The 19,140-nt window shown below is 37.6% G+C and overlaps 1 protein-coding gene across 1 annotated transcript in view; it reads right to left on the minus strand.

The window, feature by feature from the left end:
• Positions 1-1,317: 1,317 nt before the first annotated feature.
• The window catches only part of ATPsynG (ATP synthase, subunit G), a 32,131-nt gene continuing 14,308 nt past the window's right edge, over positions 1,318-19,140 (minus strand). Inside the window, exons 2-3 of the mRNA XM_081758734.1 lie at positions 8,499-8,659; positions 1,318-1,527 (exon numbers count right to left, since the gene is read on the minus strand). Of these exons, the coding sequence (XP_081614860.1) occupies positions 1,429-1,527; positions 8,499-8,659 (260 nt within the window). The 3' untranslated portion in view covers positions 1,318-1,428. The remainder of the gene's footprint in view (positions 1,528-8,498; positions 8,660-19,140) is intronic.

The raw sequence follows: 19,140 nt of genomic DNA on the forward strand, positions 1-19,140 counted from the left end.
GGGGTCGAGCTCGGAATCCACCGTAATGTGTGGTAATCTTATTAAATATGTTTCACTACCAGATCAGTTGTTGAATGTTTCATAATGCTATACTAAATTCCATGAACATTGAAGCGAAATAAGTAAAATGATGAGATTGACAATTTAAACTGCACAGTATTGCAAAGCTGGCGGTGTAAATATTTACTCCATACGCAAACTCCGTTTCAAATACAACCATTATTATACACTTCATTTCCATAAAAATCCAGATTATGATTTATACTAACTATTTTAATTAAAAATACACTATTTTATCTCTCTCTCTCTCTCGCATTCTCTCTCTCTCTACATATACACCTATGTGTTGCAATAGGTCAAGAACATAAATAATTTTCATTTTGGACGTATGGTTTAAGGTTGGTATTCAGATCACAAATCTGTTCTCATTATAATGGATGTGGTATTAACGTTAATAAGGATTGTTAACGTTCCTCATTTTAGTGTCTTCGTATATAGCCTAAATGATGAACATAGTGAATAAATGTGACTGAGCTTTGAAAAGTGATTGTTCATCTGGTCTGGTTTTTTCAAGCACTTCAAAGCACACAGAGATTTCACTATATTGGAGGGAAAAAAAAAAAAGCTTTCCACACACACGCTCGAACTGCCACCCTTCGATTCTAGAAATTCAACCCGCTTGGCCATGAAGGCATGTCACAAAATAACGCGTTGTAATATTACAAATAGAATCGATCCAAGTGCAGGTTTACAGTTGGAGTTTTAAATAGCCATTTTCTGTCTTTTTCAGTAATTTCAACCGAAGATATTGGTTGATTTCCCATATTGGAACTTCGCGTTAAGTGTGAATTGTATGTTCGTCTCAAAAATACATTATTTTCTGTTTCTTCAATTTTACGTATTTGTGAGTGCTACTAATACCTGTGTACTGTGTGGAGTAATATTCCCTGTAATTTCCCTCGGAATATTCATCGCGTAATTATCTGACAGACTAAAGTTTCATAACAATCAAAGTTTTTGGCTTCTTATTTTGCTTTATTTTTATCTGAAAAATCACAAATAATTATTCATTACTACACAGCTTTGTAAGGAAAGCACAAAGAAGCGATAATATATTAAGAAAACTAAGTTATTAACGAAAATATGGAAGTTACAGTATATGCGAACTTTTTATTGTGGATGACGATACATTGTTATATTCATCAGTCGAGTTTACTTTCAAATGCTTTCATGAAAGACACATGGCTTTACCTCTTGTATGCGTAACTGCTGAGTAAAATGCATACATATGTACACACACACAATGAAATGCAAATGAAGGCTAATATAATATTTATTTATTTTTACAAATTATCAACATAAAAGGTACAAGTGAACAACAGTGTATCTAATGCTCAACTGAGAACTGAAAGTCCAGTGTACATTTCACTACACCTTATAACCTACTATGTGCCTCTTTCCAATGCATTCTCCGACGAAGAACCAACATATCACTTCCGTTGTAACTAACGTATTAAGCCAAGCTTCCTGTAATTAAAAATGAAACAATTACTACAGGATTAATTTCACAGCTTTTGCACAGTGGTATTTTGCAAGCAATTTCTACTGCTATCAAACTGACTCACTGAAATTATTGGACTCATTCTGTACTACATATACATTTTCGAAAAAAGAATAATGGGTACATAAAGGAATGGACAAATGCTAGAGCCTTTCTATTTCAAATGTGCCCTCGGAAACCTTCCCTCTGCTTTGGCGAAAGAAGTGAATGACCGGCTGTGTTGCCAATTTGTCGTTCAGTCATGTGGTCTTGACGAGTGAACATCGTAGGCTAGTTAGAATGGTTGAGAAAACAGCAGACAGCGAAGCCGGTGAAATAATTCAATGTGGCAATCCTGTCTACATTCAACTGTTCAACAATGTCCCATAGCAACTTCCCCCTCCTCGTTCGTGAGAAGTACGGAAAAAGCACATTGACAGCAGCAACAGCAGGGGCACACTTGAAATAAAAAGGCTCTACACACAATTTCTCCTTTGTATTTTAAACGACGTTTCCTGCACTGTTACAATCTTAAATAGTCCCTAAAATATGAAGTCTTTAGGAATTGATGAGTTATGTAATTTTGAAATACCCGGTAACAACAAAAGTATGCAGGGTTTCAAAAAGTAGCATTTTCGATTCCAAACCAAGTGGCTACTAGGTAAAGGAAGCAATGCTGGCGTCTAAGTAATTTATTTTCATGCGATATGTTTAATTACCTTTCTTTACCTCTGACCTATCTATTAAGTTTCTTGTTTCGTACATTTATACAAAAAACATTTTCTCTTGTTATAAGTCAACGCAAAATGTAAGCATAGTAAGTTTCATATGTAGCACATTTCTTTGCAACCCATTGCAGCAAATGATACCTGAAGTACGGCATGCTTGTGCTTGACTCATCTATATTTAACGGCATTCGAAGTATCTCCAGTTCAATTCCATGTATATACTCAACTTCTAATTATTCCATTTACTTACAATATTCACTTAATAGCATACTTCATGACAACCTGGAAACAATTAATGAAATACGGGAAGAAATTCTCGAAGAACATTGCAAGGACTTATATTTAAAGACACCATCTCGCCATGAATGAAAAACCTCAGTCCAGATTTGAACCTAATTCCCGATTGTTCATCAAGAACAGTAACCGTTCGTCTCTGGTGAGTCGCATTATTTCCCTTCTTCGTATGACCACAATTTGTCATCGCCATTTTTTTTTTTCCCTGTGTATATCGTGCAATTTTTCAGTAACAGTTATGAACACGATAACAGCTATTTAAATATATTACTCACGGCTAAATAATTACGATAAAAATACTCCAATTTCCGGGTGGAAATAAAGTTTTCAGATCCGTAATTACAATAACTTGACATAAAGCCTGAAGGCAACGAAAGATATCGGCACGCTTGCTTCTCTAACTTGAGCATTAGGAAATCCTCACTATCATAGTGTAACTTCATATTTGCTCTTACAGCTGTTAACTTTATATTTCATATACACATTCCGTTCCTAAAAATCTAATGTGGTAATTACTGAGTAATGATCGAATAACATATCTATTAAGATCACTTCCGTAGCATATCATTCATTGTTTCTCTCATATTGACGAAGGACTATTTCTGTCATATTTTGTTCTGCAGCACTGAGATGACTGTATTGGAGAGGCTTGAGAAGATTAAGAAGCATCCCAAATTGTTTGATAGTACGCTTAAAGATACACCGAAAGATAAGGAACGTACACATGTCATCATTTTATAAAAGATCTGGTTCTTACTTCGATTACCTTGAATTTAATGTATTGCGAAAAACAACAACAAACATAGCGAACTGTTCTTCTTCGTAACTCAAATATGAACGAATTAAATGCATTTTAATCAAATGGTTGCAGTGTGCGCTAACACCTTTTTCGACGATTTCTTACAGTTACTAAACTAGATCCACATGTAAAAGTTCCTGCCTACCTGAGAGATGAAGTAAACAAACTCATGTTTCAAAACTTAATAAACTTTTCAGCCAGTTGTAGAAGTAAACAAAAATTTTTAAGAGTATGCAGTTGACATGATTTTTTTTTTTTCTTTCCACATTGATGTTAACTGATGAATTTCACACTCTTTACAGTTTCTGTGTTTAGTTCTACAATTGGCTGAAATGTGAATTATTACAGATCAGGAAAGTCATATCAATTTTAACCCGCAGGAACAACGATCAATCTATAAACTCATGAAACCGAGTTCGGTAGTTTCTCTTTCAGAAAGGTTCCACAGGAAAGCAGAAAAACTCGCATATAGATCAAGTTGAGCAATATTTAGAAGTCAATGAAAAAGGTGACAGGTCGCACAGAAACAGTTTGATTAAAATACAATTAAATCATGATAAAAGGTCGTCAGACGAGTTATCTAATATATATAAATGAAGGTAAGCATGTTTGTGACTTAATAACTCTTGAGCCACCGGACCGATTTCGATCAAATTTTCAACATATATGAGGTTCGGCCCTGGGATGGCTTTTCCAGGGCTCATAGTGGTCTGGTTTCTTGTAAATAGTTGAAAAGTGACCAAAAATACACGAAAAAGTGACCAAAAGCACACGAAAAAGTGACCAAAATCTCATCATGCCCCTTTTTTCCTTTGTCAACTTCTCCATCACCTCTCTCTTTGTTGTTTCATCTTTTCTTCTTTACTTCTTCTTTTTGAGCTTCCTCCTTTTCCAGGTTTTCTAAGTATGCTTTGTAGTTACGGTAAGGTGTAAAAAGCTTCTAAGTAAGTAGAAGCAGTTCTGGCCTATTTCCGAATTTCTTCATCCCAGACATTGTATTTAACTTAGTATTGAGAGTTCTCAAAGCCACGAAATATTCAAATTCATCATCTACTCTTAAGAAGAACATACAAGAAGCATAACACAAGAGGAACTTGGTGAACCACACAAACACACACACACAACGTTGAGCGGAGCGTTAACAATCACGAGAGAAAACTAAAAGACTATTATGATAGAAGAAAGAATAGACACAGAAGGGTTCTTAACCCCACCTTGAGAGCTTAAGCATCCACCAACCATCCACTGTGCTTTAGAAAGAATAAAAACTAAAGTGAGAATAAAGCTGACTGTTGCACATGTGGCAGCACGTACTGAAGCTTTCAGAAGAGTAATGAGTAATAAGTTTCTGCCTTTTTCCATTTATTTTATAATATTTTTCTTGGAAAACTGCCAATGCAAAACATAAATCACACGAAAAAGTCATTTTACTTCCCAAAGAAGAAACTTTTAGTGACCAACTTGAAAAAAAGTAACTTTTAGTTAAAAAAGTGACTCGCTATGGCCCTGTTTTTCTCATTTCACTTTGACGGTACAACGTGAGGAGGGGGGAGATATATATATAAAAATAGATAAAACTTAACTTTTACACCACCCGACCGATGTCGATCAAATTTTCAACATTTGTAGATGACATTCGGAGCAGGAAAGGTTTTTATCATTTCACTTTGACGGTGCAACATAGGGGAGGAAAGGGAGAGATATACTACTTTAATCAAAAAGTTCCCGGAATCACCACCTGTCACCTCTGAGTCACCTGATTTAAGTTTTTTTGTTAGTTGCCACACCTGTCAACGATATTCCCTCCCAATTTGGACATACTAGCTTGCCATTTGTGAAAGTGACGCAGTGTTGAGTACATTTGTTTGGGTACATGTTCCGATTTTTGCAATGGAGTTAATTTTGCAACAACGAGTATGTGCCTTAAAAACTGGTTAAATGGTGCAAAAAGACCTTGAAAATGTTGGAAAAGTGTTTCAGCAATGATTCTCTACAGAAACAGTGGTTTAAGAGTGGCGAGCACCTAACGAGCAAGACGGAAAAATACCACGTCGTTTTCAGTCGAAAAACGTCATGGTCACGGTTTTCATGCATTACAACGGTGTTACACTTATGAATTTCTGCAAGAAAGTCATACAGTCAACAAGGAGTATTATTTTTTGAACGTTATGAAGCGTTTACGTGAAGCAATTCGCCTAAAAAGAAAAGATCTCTGGACAAACAACTAGTGGATTCTGCACCATAACAACGCAGTGTCGCACAATGCTATCATTATCCGCGAGTTTCTCACCAAAAGCCAACGAATACCATTCCACAGCCACCGGATTTAGTTCCGTGCGACTTTTTCTGTTTGATCGACTCAGGGGGAACGCGTTTTAGCAACCAAGAGGCGATAATATGAAAATCGAATACGGCTTTAATGGACATACCGAAAATCGAGTACCACAAATGTTTTGAGAATTGGATGAAGCGCTGACGTAAGTGCGTTGCGGTTGATGTGGATCACTTCGAAGAGGACAACATCAATTTTCAGGAATAAAGTTGTATTTTGAATTTTATGAGTGAATTCTGGTAACTTTTTGATCAAGGTAGTATATAAAAATCTATATATAAAAATGAATGTGACTATGTATGTGACTTCATAACTGTTGAACCACCCAACAGATCTCGATCAAATTTCCAACACCAAAGAGGTTCGGGCCTAAGAAGTGTTTTATCTTTCACTTTGATGGTAGAATTTAGAGTAGGGGAGATATATAAAAATAAATAAAACTTAAAAACTCTTTAACCACCCGACCGATCTTGATTAAATTTTCAACATCGATGAGGTTCGGGCCTGGGATGGCTTTTATCATTTCACTTTGATGGTGCAATTCTGGGAAGGCGAAGGAGGATATATATATATATATATATAAATGATCGAAAATATCAATATTAGTGTCGAATCCATAGTTTTCGCTGAGACGAATAGTGTCACTTCCGATTCAGTTTAAATCCAAATTCAGCTCCCTATGTCCAAAATAAAACTATTTTTCCCTTGCGAAGAACGAGTATTCTGCTAGTACATTATACATCCAATAATATCCATAATCAATTCTTGTCCTTCTGTATATTCAAGTCTGTGAAAATTAATTCGAAAATATTTTGGTTCTTCCTATCAGGTAAGTCCTCAGAATACTGCAACAGTCGCACCAGATGTAGGCTTAGGATTTACAATCTAAAATTAATCTGTTACCATGCTCCATGCAAAGCATCATTATTAACACTACTACTCCGTTCTGTGACCTTTCGCTTGTTTCTACTATTCCTGCGGTACACAAAAAATACAGCAGGAACACTTTTCCAGATTTGGTTTCAAAAAGCTTTTCGGTAATATGCCTGAAAAAGGTTTAAATAAATAAACGAACTTTGGCAAATACAATTAGACTAATTCATCTTCCTTATCTTACCTCTCACGGCCATACTCTTTAGGTTAAAAACGACGTGTAATCAATGTGAGTGAAAGAACTGGTAGAATGAGAATGTAGAAGAAAATGGTAGAAACTTAAGAAAACCAACGAACACACTGTTATCCATCAAGCCTCGGAACAAACCAGGGACCCCTCGCATAAAAGATGAGCACTCTACCACTGAGCCACCGTGCCCTTCACTAATAAACTAAATACAGCAGGAACACTTCTCCAGGTTTGGTTTCAAAAAGCTTTTCGGCAATATGGCGGAAAACGGCTTAAATAAATAACAGTATACCAATTCTGAAAAGTAGATTATTTAACACTAAGAAAGCAGTATTTAATGAAAAAATGGTAACAAGTAGTATGTGCGTCACTCTAAGGAGAAATAAAACTACAACAGATACAATCTGCATTAACGTTCATATTCGTCTTATACAATACATATAGTAAAAAAAATTCCAGCAGTATAAAAACGATCAACTGCATTGGACTCACAACGAACGATATTCAGTTTAATGCCATAAAATTTCAATTTCAATTCCAATGATTTTCTTGAAATTTGCGTGTGATAATTCACCTTCACGCATGTTATTTTGTTCATGTCAATACAAGTCTTTATTTTTGGACAATATCATAGTAAAACAAAAAGTTTAAGAATAATTCGTAATTTTGTGCTATTATCTCATGAACCACACTACATACCCCTATTTGGTTAATATCATAATGAGGAGTTTAATGACAGTATTTTTTAGTATCAATCTCACTTTTCAATATATGGCTTGGTTTTCGTTCAGCATCATTTTTCAGATTTACAAAATAATTGGATTTAAAAAAAAAAAAAAAAAAAGTTTTCGAAACCTAAGCATGAGCTTTCACGCTAACGCATATCATTTTGTTCTAATCAGTGATATATATATCTTGATATCCCGATTAGCATATATTTAATTTTTGGATTTTCTTTTTTTTTTTTTTGGTTAAACAGTAAAAATTTGACATCTTCCTAAATAATATCTAACCTATATGAAAGGATCTGGTGACAATGATTAGTTCATTTAATAGTATTTTTACAGATATTATATGGCTTCCTTTCTACAATTTTGACATTTTTCTTATCTCAGAGTGCAAGAGACACGAGTAGAGGGGTGGGGGGAGGTTGCGAAGACTCTGTTGTCTGACTGATATGACATGGCCAAGTTAAACAAATGAAAAATCAGAAACTAACGTACTTAACTTTGTGTTAGTTAGCGATAATTCAATAGAATTGCATCGCAACCAGCAGAAGACGGAGGTAAGTGTAATTTTTATAATTTATAATAATCGATTAGGGTTAGCATTTATACTTCTGGACTTTCGGCACTGTGGATATTTTATCCCGTCACATATAAGGGATAACATCCCTTGGCCATCACATTATCCGGGGAAGTGGGGAAGGAAGAAAGGAAAGAGGCCTGGTACATTTGTTAGGCACCATCCCGGCATTCTCCTGGTGTGAATGAGGAAAAAATCTCATTCAGGATGACTGGCCTGAAAAGGCTTTTACACCTCTCCGACTGAATATTCCCACCGGGAATCGAACCTGTGACAGCTCGCACCAAGGCAAGACCGTTAGCGACTACGCTATGCGGGGTCACCTGTTGTTTACCGAGACTATAAATTTAAACTTAAAACTATAAGAAAATACATACCTTCACTGTCAACTGCTTCCAACGGCCAGTTCTAAATCCACTTAAAATCTTTTGGATTCCTTGACGAACCTGTGGGAGCTCCGCTGGTGTTGGAGGAACAAGCTCCACCTTGGCATATTTGAGGAAGGTTTCAAATCGAGGCTGCGAATACTTCACGAGAGCTACGACAAAGGAATGACAATATACCAGATATTATTCGTTAATTATAGTAAAGGCTTGATTCAACAAACTAAATCTCAAAGCACATGTTGGATCCCTTTCATAAGACTAAATAAATAATACAGAAAAGAATTCGAAAAATATCGGGTAATCGGAACTTTCTGTGAGACAAGTTTTGAACACTTGAGTGAGAATATGTATAGAACTGAGTGAAAACACCACAACCGATTTTGTCCGAAGCGCAAGTAGTCAACACTTAGGCGTTCTATAAGCAGTTTCTCGAAATGTCATGTTTTCCGTGGAAAATTACACATACTTAACGAAAAGAGTGGAGCCTAGAAGATAAAATATCATTTCAATAACTACAGGGAAACACAAGTTCAGAAAGTTGCTACAGTTATGCACAATACATACTTACTTATGGATGCTATAGGAGATACTACATATATGAAGTTAAAAGTCTGAACCTCTGTATCCTGTTGAAAACCTGAGAACAGATTATCTCAATCGTCCCTTAAGTTTTTGTCAATAACATACTGCCGATGCCCTTATAAAGAGGTACTCAGGATGTATTGAAATAAAATATATCAACAAGTTAAGGTGATGAAAAGCTATAGTGGTTTTTGATCAGACTGTCGCCGAGTGCACTGTACGCGCATAATCATGTTTCTCAGCGCTAGGAAGCTGTCAAAGTTCAGAGACAGTTGTGTGAAGTGTATGGACTGGATGTCATGAATGAAGGTATGGTTACAAAATGGTCGAGACAATTCACATCAGGCCACACCAATGTGCACGACGAACACTGTAATGACTGACCGTCCATGGTTACGCCTGAATTGGCAGAAAGTATGCAGCAAACAATTCTGCAGAACTAGCGGTTCATAATGTCCGAACTCTCATGCAGTTTCCGCAGATATCCCATTCCCCGCTGCATGAGATTGTCATCATACATCGACCGCACTTTTACAAGTTACATGCACGACGTGTCCTAAAACAACTGACTGCAGAGCATCCGCTTTTACCTTCCTGCTGCATCACAAATAGGAAGGTAACTATTTCTTTTATCGCATCGTCATCGGCATGAAACATGGGTGTCCTACATTGCGTTACGTTACACCCCAAGCACTAGTGACCAAGCGTTTGTTCGTCAAGACCATATTCAAATATTGATGCCCGAAAAGTCTTCTGCGTAGTCTTCTGCAACCAATAGGATGTCCTCCTGGCACAATCGTCGTACACATTGGTGCGGCCTGGTATAAATTCTCGGCGCCTTCTGACCATATCTACACATCCGATCCATACACTTCACACAAATCTCAGTGGATCACTGTTCCCGACAGTCTTAGCATGGGGAAACCAGATTTCCGTGTGTACCTCGCACTCGATGGCAGCAGTCAGGTATACCGTACCACAGTTCTCTCACCAGTAACTTCAAGCGACAGCGCTTGCGCCAGGTTATGTTTCTTCTCCACTCATGCGCACGCCCGTTCTGATCACTCGTACCTTTGGCCACTTTCGGTATTTATTTTCTGGACGAGCCTCGTACTACAATTGATTCTTTTTTTTTTTTTTTTCGATCAAGTTCTGAATCAAATTCATATAGGGTGGCCCAAAATTATGTATACACCCTACATTGATCAAGTATAATATTCTAGCTTATAGATTTATTTGCTTCGTCTGTTCCGAGCTTAAGATATAAGTACAAAGACAATAAGAATAAATAATAAAGAAACTATGGATAACAATAAGAAATTATATACAATGCAGTGAGGTGATCAGTATGGGGTATACCTACCTTTGAGGAACCCTGTACATAAAATTACTCTCAAATTCTAGATTATAAATAAAGAAATCAAATTCAAAACTAAACGCAAGTGACAAACATAATTCAACGGCGTAATCACAAGTTTTTGCTTGAGAGAAAGTTTTCCGTTCCGAACTTTCTTATAAAAAAGTTTTCAATGAAGGTTGAGGGGGGGGGGGGAGATGTTTCCTTGTGGCTGCGCTACTTACATAGTCTAAGACATCCATAATATTGATGTCATATATAGGAAATATGTTTGATATAGCAAGAAGAGTTAGAGAGAATTTGTACCGCTGTTGAGAATGTTGGCAACACTGTGTGCTTGGCGCATATACGTTAGTTACTGATATGCTTCGCATATAAACAGATGGCATTCGCAAGTTGTGAAATGCTTTGTGTGGTTACGGTGGAAAATAGAAGTCTTGCAAGTGACTGAAAATCCCACAGAGTGTGAAATACAAATTCACGATCAGGTTGACCGTAAAAACTGTGAAAGTGGCAATATTTATGGTGAGAAAGTCATGTCTAAACACAGAGTGTGTAAGTGGGTAAGTCTAACACTAGAACCGCGGATGGGTTATTCTTGACCTAATTCATATTTCTCTCCAATTGCATAACTCACATTTGAGTAATAATACCGCAACGGAAATTTATGACTTTTATCCATTTGGATAGAAATCCATCATCAACTAAAACCAATTCGTTTAGTTTAAGAAAATTCATGATTATAATAGAACCAAGGCCGGGTCATTTTTGACCCAGGATATAACGCAAGTTAAATATACGTAAGTACTTGGACAGCTGAGAGTCTCACTTGGTATAATCCTTACACTTAGTTTTTTTCTGTTACCAGTTGACTCGTCCTGTCTCCTCTCCTTACATTATCGACTCCCTTTACTTGTTCAGAATTTTCTGCAGCCTTATCCATGACACTGAATCACTACTAAAGCCTTTCTATTTTAAGTCTGCTCGAGGGAAATATGTGAAACATAATTCGCCCCACCCCAGCCACCCTCTCACGAAGGAAATCTTCCATTTGCTTTAGGGAAATACCCTGTCCGCATCCAACTATTGCAGGATCTCGGCTACAGCAACTTGTTTCTCCTTTTTCGAAGGAGACACGGGAAAACATACAACGGCAGTAGCGTCAGCAGGGGCACATTTGAAATAGAAACACTCTAGTTACTAGTTTACTTCTGTTAGTGTTGCGAGATACGTGCCAAGATGAAAAATGAAATGAAATCTTTGAGTTTTACGTCCGATGGTTATGCCGGTTAGGCTAAAGGAGACGGTGATGATGAGTAATGAATGAAATGGTGGAATGAAGAAAGTGGGAGGAAACGGGAGAACCCCGAGGAAACCCACGCACACGGTGTTTGTCCACCACAAAGTTCACTTGGCGGGGGCTGGGATCGAACCCGAGACCCCAAGCACCAGAGGTGAACGCTCTACCACTGAGCCACCGCGGCCCTAGCGTGCCAAGAGAAATACCTGCTCATAGCAATGGTGAAACTCATGTTGAACTGATATTGAGTTTAGCGTCCCTTTCAGCAGCAAGGCTATATGAGACGGGACCTACTGATTAACGTGGAGTTCGAACCACATGAGCTCCCGCCAGGAATTGAACCCCGATCTCCCACGCTAAAAGCGCGTACGCTAACCGCTAAGCCACGAAGGAGCTCTGATGAAATTCATGTTAAAAGACGAATACTTGTATATAATATTCATTATTACGTTCAGTTTACATTACTTTTGTCGGATTATTTAAGTATTGATATGATTTTTAAATTGTATACCGGTATATATGGGTCAATACATGCTAAGTGATCGAGAAAAAAAAGTGCCGCTCGACTTAAAAAAAAAAAAAATACATATTTTTTTTTTTGAATGTTTATCCTACATCAGGGTACTGCAAAACCACAATTAATTATTTTTTACAACATCCCACGGCGACACAGGGGCTGCTGCCATTTTGAGTTTTTTCGAATTTAGGCGTTTACATTGTTTTGAATATCTCAGCATGTATTTTGTCCTGCCAAATTGAAAATTACTGGACGCTCTAACTCATGCAGAGCTAAAACTTTGATCTGTTAACATTTGTGCCTAAAACCATTTGGAAGGGGTGAAATCAGGGCGTACATTAACAACATTTTTGGACATATAAGACATGTTTGGGAAGAGGAAACAATTGATGTATAGGTCTGAATTTGTGTGTGCATGTGATATGGGGTCATAAGTTAATACACAAAAATTTTCAGATCTGTAGCTGCTCCCAAAGGTCTGAAAAAAACCGTGAAGTTGGGTAATTATGCCAATGCGGCATGTTTCACTGTCTAATATCTCCAATGGGACTGGATAAAAAGAAAAAAAAAAATCTGAAATTTTGGGAATAGTTTGTCCTTTAGAATACCATAACACACAACAAAGCGCGTTTTGTGTTTTTGAGCAGAAGGGGTCAAAGTATTAACTAATGACGTCATACTCTAGGTGGGGTTTAGTTCACAAATTCAACTGGAAATTCGTTGTTGCGAAGTAAAATAAAGTATGATTAAGGTTAGTCTAGTCAAGGCTCTAAGCTCGTTTCTTTCCTTTAGTTGCAACAATGTCTTATCACACCCACAGCAGCACGGGTGAAAAATACCGCTATCAGCAAAAAGTGAGGAAAGTCAAAATGCACCCTTGACGGAAAAAAAAAATGTTCGTAAGTATTCCTTGCTCTTGTTGCATGCTATATCAATGATATTCAATCACGTTTATTCTTGTTTTAACTGTCAACTCATGCAGGAGACTGTTGTCCTTTCTTTTGATCTACATTCTCAAATCAGTGAACACTTACTCGCTGTAAACACAGACTTTTTTTTTTTTTTGGCAAGGGTGCATTTTGACTTTCCTTGCACATTCTGCTGATAGCGATATTCTTCACTAGTTACAACTAGACGAAAGAAACGAGCTTCAGAGCCTTGACTGGACTAACCATTCATCCTACTTTATTTTACTTCACAACAAAATTTACAGTTGAATTTTTGAACAAAACGCCTCCTACAGTATGACGTCATTAGTTAATACTTTGACTCTTTTCTGCTCAAAAACGCAAAACGCGCTTTGTTGTACACTAAAGGATTACTATTCCCAAAATTTTAGATTTTTTTTTTCCAGGCCCATTAGAGGTATAGGACAGTGAAACCTGCCAAATTGGCATAATTCCCCAACTTTACGATTTTTTTCAGACCTTTGAGAGCAGCTACAGGTCTGAAAATTTTTGTGTATAAACTTATGATCCCGTACTACATGAACACACAAATTCAGACCTCTACGTCAGTTGTTTCCTCTTCCCAAACATGTCTTATATGTCCAAAAATGTTGCTACTGTAGGTCCTGATTTCACCCCTTCCAAGTGGTTTTAGGTACAAATATTAAGAGATAAAAGTTTTAGCTCTGCACGAGTTGGAGACGTCCAGCAATTTTCAGTTTGATAGGACAAATATATGCTGAGATATTCAAAACAAGCATAAACGCCTAAAATCGAAAAAACGCAAAATGGCAGCAGCCGCTACGTCGCCATAAAATGTAAAAAATAATTGATTGTGGTTTTGAAGTACCCTGATATAGGATAAACATTCCGAGCGGCACATGCTTGATCACTTAGAAAGGATTGACTCATGCGTTTATATTGATATCAAATTTTGCAAAATATTAAATTGTATTAACGTGCTCGTGTACTATTTGGTAAAGATTGATTGATATACTAATATAATCTTATTTATACAGGATGTAGTTTATAGGCTGAACATTTAAGCCTAACGTTATAAGTGGATGATGTTGCTGAGATAGTTTAGATAGAAATCGTTCCATGAAATTTTAACATATAATAGTTAGTTGCAACATTTGTTTTATTTATTTGCATGCATCATTCCTGTAGATATGAAACATTTGACGACAGTAGAAATCCTTCTGTCTCTCAGTGACATTGACGAGGTAGAATTTGAACATGTATGAGTTAGAAATTGATAGTTTGTAGTCAGACAAGTAGGAATTATAGTTTTGAAGAAAAAAGTGGTTTGTGTTTCCGAGACAGTATGGGACTTCTAACATTTGATATGAAGTTTACAAAATCATGCACATAGCAAATTGATATACGTGCTCATATATTACAACTTGGAGTAATTTCATTTCAAATAGTCAAATGACACCTTGTGCGTATACGACTATGGACGTACAATTATTTCCTTTAAAATTTTGGTATAAATATACACAATTTATGTAATTTATGTCAAAGCCTATAAGTATTGGCATTGGGTGGCTGTAGGTAATGACAAAAATATATGATCAACACATTTTTATAGCTCAGATTAGAAGAAACACGTACAGACAATGACCGCATTGCTTATCATATTATTAAAATGGAAGGAATGTCTAGCGAAAATTTCCTTACTTTTTCGTCTCTAGCCGAAAACCTACTGACGGACACCAATCTCGTTGTTACTGTTAGAAACGGTAGGTGAAAAAATGAAATCTTTCAGCTTTACGTTCCACAGTTATGCCAGCTAGGCTAAAGGAGACGGTGATGATGAGAAATGAATAAAGTGGGAGAATCTCCAAAAAACCCAGAACACGGTGTTTGTCTACCACGAAATGGTAGATGAGTGACAGCTGTGTAATCCAGTTGTACTAAAAACTAATTATAATAAATATAAGAGTACAATAAGAACAATAAATATATATCAATACCAATAAATAGTAATAATAGTTACAACAGAGAAAATACGTAAGAATAACAATAAATATTAATAATAGTAACAATAAATATATTTGGTCTAGGAATTAATTCGTGCGGGTGGACAAGAGATGGCGCAACGAACGGAGCGTCACACAGTTCCGTGTATCCACACATGTGTTGCAAACCTCTGTCATCGCGTATCGTTCGTAGTATAGGGCAGTGGATTAAAGCGTCAACAACACCAGTTTGTAGTTAAGTGAACATGGCGCAATTTGTGCCTGATAAAGTGTTTTTGCGGGGTGTCCTGCTGCATTACTTTAACATGCAGAAAAGTGCGACTGAAAGTCATCGTATTTTGGTGGAAGTGTATGGTGACCATGCTCTAGCTGAGCGAACGTGTCAGAAGTGGTTTGCACGGTTTAGAAGTGGTGATTTCGGCTTGGCAGACCAAGAGCGAGCTGGACAGCCAAAAAAATTTCAAGACGAAGAATTGACAGCATTGCTCGAGCAGGATTCATGTCAAACGCAGGAACAACTTGCAGCAGCATTAGGCGTTGATCAAACAACAGTCTCCAAACGCTTGAAAGCCATGGGAATGATTCAAAAGATGTCACATTGGGTTCCACATGAATTGAAAGACAGAGACGTTGAAAGACGAAAAAACATTTGCGAATTGCTGCTTCAACGACAGAGCAGAAAGGGGTTTCTGCATCGAATTATTACGGGTGATGAGAAGTGGATCCATTACGAGAACCCTAAACGAAAAAAGGCCTGGGTGAAACCAGGTGAACCAGGTCCATCACAACCAAAACGAGATATTCACTGTGCAAAGGTTATGCTGTGCATATGGTGGGATATGAAAGGTGTGGTGTACTATGAGCTGCTGCAACCGGGTGAAACTATGAATGGAGAACGTTATCGACGACAATTAATGCGTTTGAAGCAAGCTCTGGCCAGAACACGACCAGAATGGGAGAACAGACATGATAAACTTATTGTTCAACATGATAACGCTCGCCCGCATGTCGCAAAACCGGTCAAAACCTATTTAGAAAATGTCGGATGGGAAGTTTTACCCCACCCGCCGTATTCACCAGACGTTGCTCCTTCGGACTACTACTTGTTCGATTGCATGAATAACGATTTGATTGGACAGCGGTTTACTTCTTCAGAAGATATCGAAACATGGGTCTCTGACTGGATCGCTTCCAAGGATGAGGACTTCTTTCGCCACGGAATCCGTACATTGCCTGACAGATGGGCGAAACTGGTGGCTAGCGATGGACAATATTTTTCTTAAGGTATTTATGTATTTTGTGTTTGTACTACAGCTTCAATGTGTGCGTACCAACCGCACGAATTAATTCCTAGACCAAATATAAAATAACAGAAATCAACGTTCGAGACGAACCTTTGCAAATGGACTACCGTCCACTCAGTATCCATCAGGCTGTCTTCCACAATATCAGATTTCAAAGAAACTGAAAGTGGCTTACGAACTGGGGGAAATTTTGTTCTTTTCGGGGAAAGGACAGTATCATTGAGTTGGTGAATATACTGTTTAAATTTTAGGCCGGCCATATAAGGTGAGTCGCGGTGAAGAGCTGCAGTTCGCCGAAGACCAACTCTAACAGAAACATGTGGGGGTTCGCTAGTCGATGTGACTGGGGTCTGAATTTCTGGATTTTTGTCGGGATCAAGATCTGTTTGGATGAAAACGTCGAAGGTCTGGATTGCAACAGATTTACAAGAAGTAATTACAACAGTAGCAAATGTCTCAAAAACCGAGGAAGGGGTGCTAGCGTCAGGAGTGTCGGATGCAGCCATTAACTCTCGGGTACTTTTCTTACGTTGAAAGACTGGACATTCTCGAGCCCAAGTAGAATGCTCGTCCTTGCAGTTAGCACCAAAGGGCATGAGTGCTGTCGAGTTGCGCTCCACGACTGTCGTGGCCACGGGGAATACAGGGACGGACCTAAAGTCGGTAAAAACAGTCTTCATGTAGTCCAGAAGTGAAGGTACACTGAAAGTAAGAATTAGTGACTGAGTAGCAACGAGTTCACCTGACTTCTTAGTTTTAAGACGAACTACCTCTGCAACACGTTGGTCAGTCAGTTCCGATTTAATCTCCTCCGCACATTTAGGAGGTCCCAACATGATATCACACCGCGAGAGACGTTCAGTAGATGATGAGGTTCTACCGACACGTTAACTGGTCTAATGATAGTCAATTTAAGTAGCTTCGGTGTTTGCTTCTCGTCGACCGTTTCCACCAATAAAGTGCCATTCCATTATTTCTGGATATCTTTAACCTGTCCGGCGTTATAAGTAATAACTGTATTAATGAGGAAAAGGGACAAGCCTTTAATAGCACTCAGACAGTTAGCTTCAACACTAGCAGCATCTTTAATTACAAAATATAGGACCACAAGCGTCGCGATTTAAAAAAAAAAAAAAAAAAAAAAAACAACTGGTTTAAACAGAAAAAAAAAGAACGAAAAATGTTTAAATCGTGTGAACTTCATGGTGACGTTTCCACATATCAAACCATCCGCATTACGTTTATCTACTTTTCACCTTTTAATCAAGGGGTCCCGTGCTCAATTCTCGGTCGAACCCATCTTTCAAGTGTAAACCAAGTAGCAATTCGAGGTGTCTCTTTAAGCGAAAGTCTTCTCCGTGATAACGTTGGTATTTTATAAGGAATTTAAGCCTAAACATACGAAATGAAAACAAATTATATATTTCTACTTGAATTAATGCATGTTGTTTTATAAAGAAGCCAACGTTGCTTAAACATATTGATAGAAATTGGCAAAATTTATCAACTGCCTACATAGCTTCCAACATCAGCTTGGATTTCACTTTATTTCAATTTTACTGAATATCTACATACCCAATTTTTAATTTAATGCCTCAGTTTTAGCGTAGTGATTATGATACGTTGACCTTCAAATTTTACACACAAATACATTTAAATAACAGGATTTTCCCAATGGCTAAGGCGGGATTTTCCCGATTTATATATATAATTCTGTATAATGTTTTTACTTGTGTAACTGTTTGTCATTTAGTCCTTCTGAAACGACTCTTGACAATTATATTAACAAGTAGGCCTATGCAAAGATCAGTACAACGTATTTTTATCAAGAGTCCTTCATGAGTGAGTCGGCAATCACATTTGTGATCAATTAGCCCCTGTTTCGTGTCCAAATGGACAATTTCTCTGGGATGTAAGCCGAGAAGCGGTTTGGATGCCGCTTTAAGCTTATGTGATCCCCTCCAGCATAACATTGTTGCATAATAACACCAAGGCGAGACAAACTAATTTCTGTCCATATCTAATATAAATACATAGAGTAAATTATTTAAACCAAAAAAATCTGGTTAAAAAAACGGGTTTAAACAAAAAAACTGGTTTTTTGGTTTTTTCAATAAAAACCATGGTTTTTGCCAACCCTGTTTTGGGCTGTTTACGAAATGGTGAACACGGGCCCGATTTTTTAGTACTTATAAAAAGTTATTAAATACACATTTATAAATAGAAAATGTGTGTGCACGCCAAAACTTCACACCACGGCGCTTGCGAGGAGAACTTACGCTACTCCCCTGGCTATCCTCTAAGTACTCTCTCACCGTAGGAGCCGATACGATCACGGGGAATGGAGATATAAGAAAACAATTCCCGCTGACAAAAAAGTGTGGCCCTGGAAAAAAAGAAAAATTGGGACTAAAAGAAAGAATCTGTCAAACGAGAAAAGTAGACCTCCACCAGCCCACAAGAGAACAAAAGCTGTGGATTTTTTTTTATCGTTTTCATCTATTATTTTTTTTATAAGACTCGGATAACACAAACACTGGATGCATACAACAGCAGACCGGAATGGGTGCATGTCCACCCCAGATAGGGGAAGGCTTCCGTGGACCAGGCACTTCCCAAGACTCTGACCAATTACCCACAA

Source organism: Thermobia domestica, chromosome 5 (genome assembly GCF_964235325.1).
Source record: "Thermobia domestica chromosome 5, izTheDome1.hap1.1, whole genome shotgun sequence".
Classification (NCBI taxonomy): Eukaryota; Metazoa; Arthropoda; class Insecta; order Zygentoma; family Lepismatidae; genus Thermobia; species Thermobia domestica.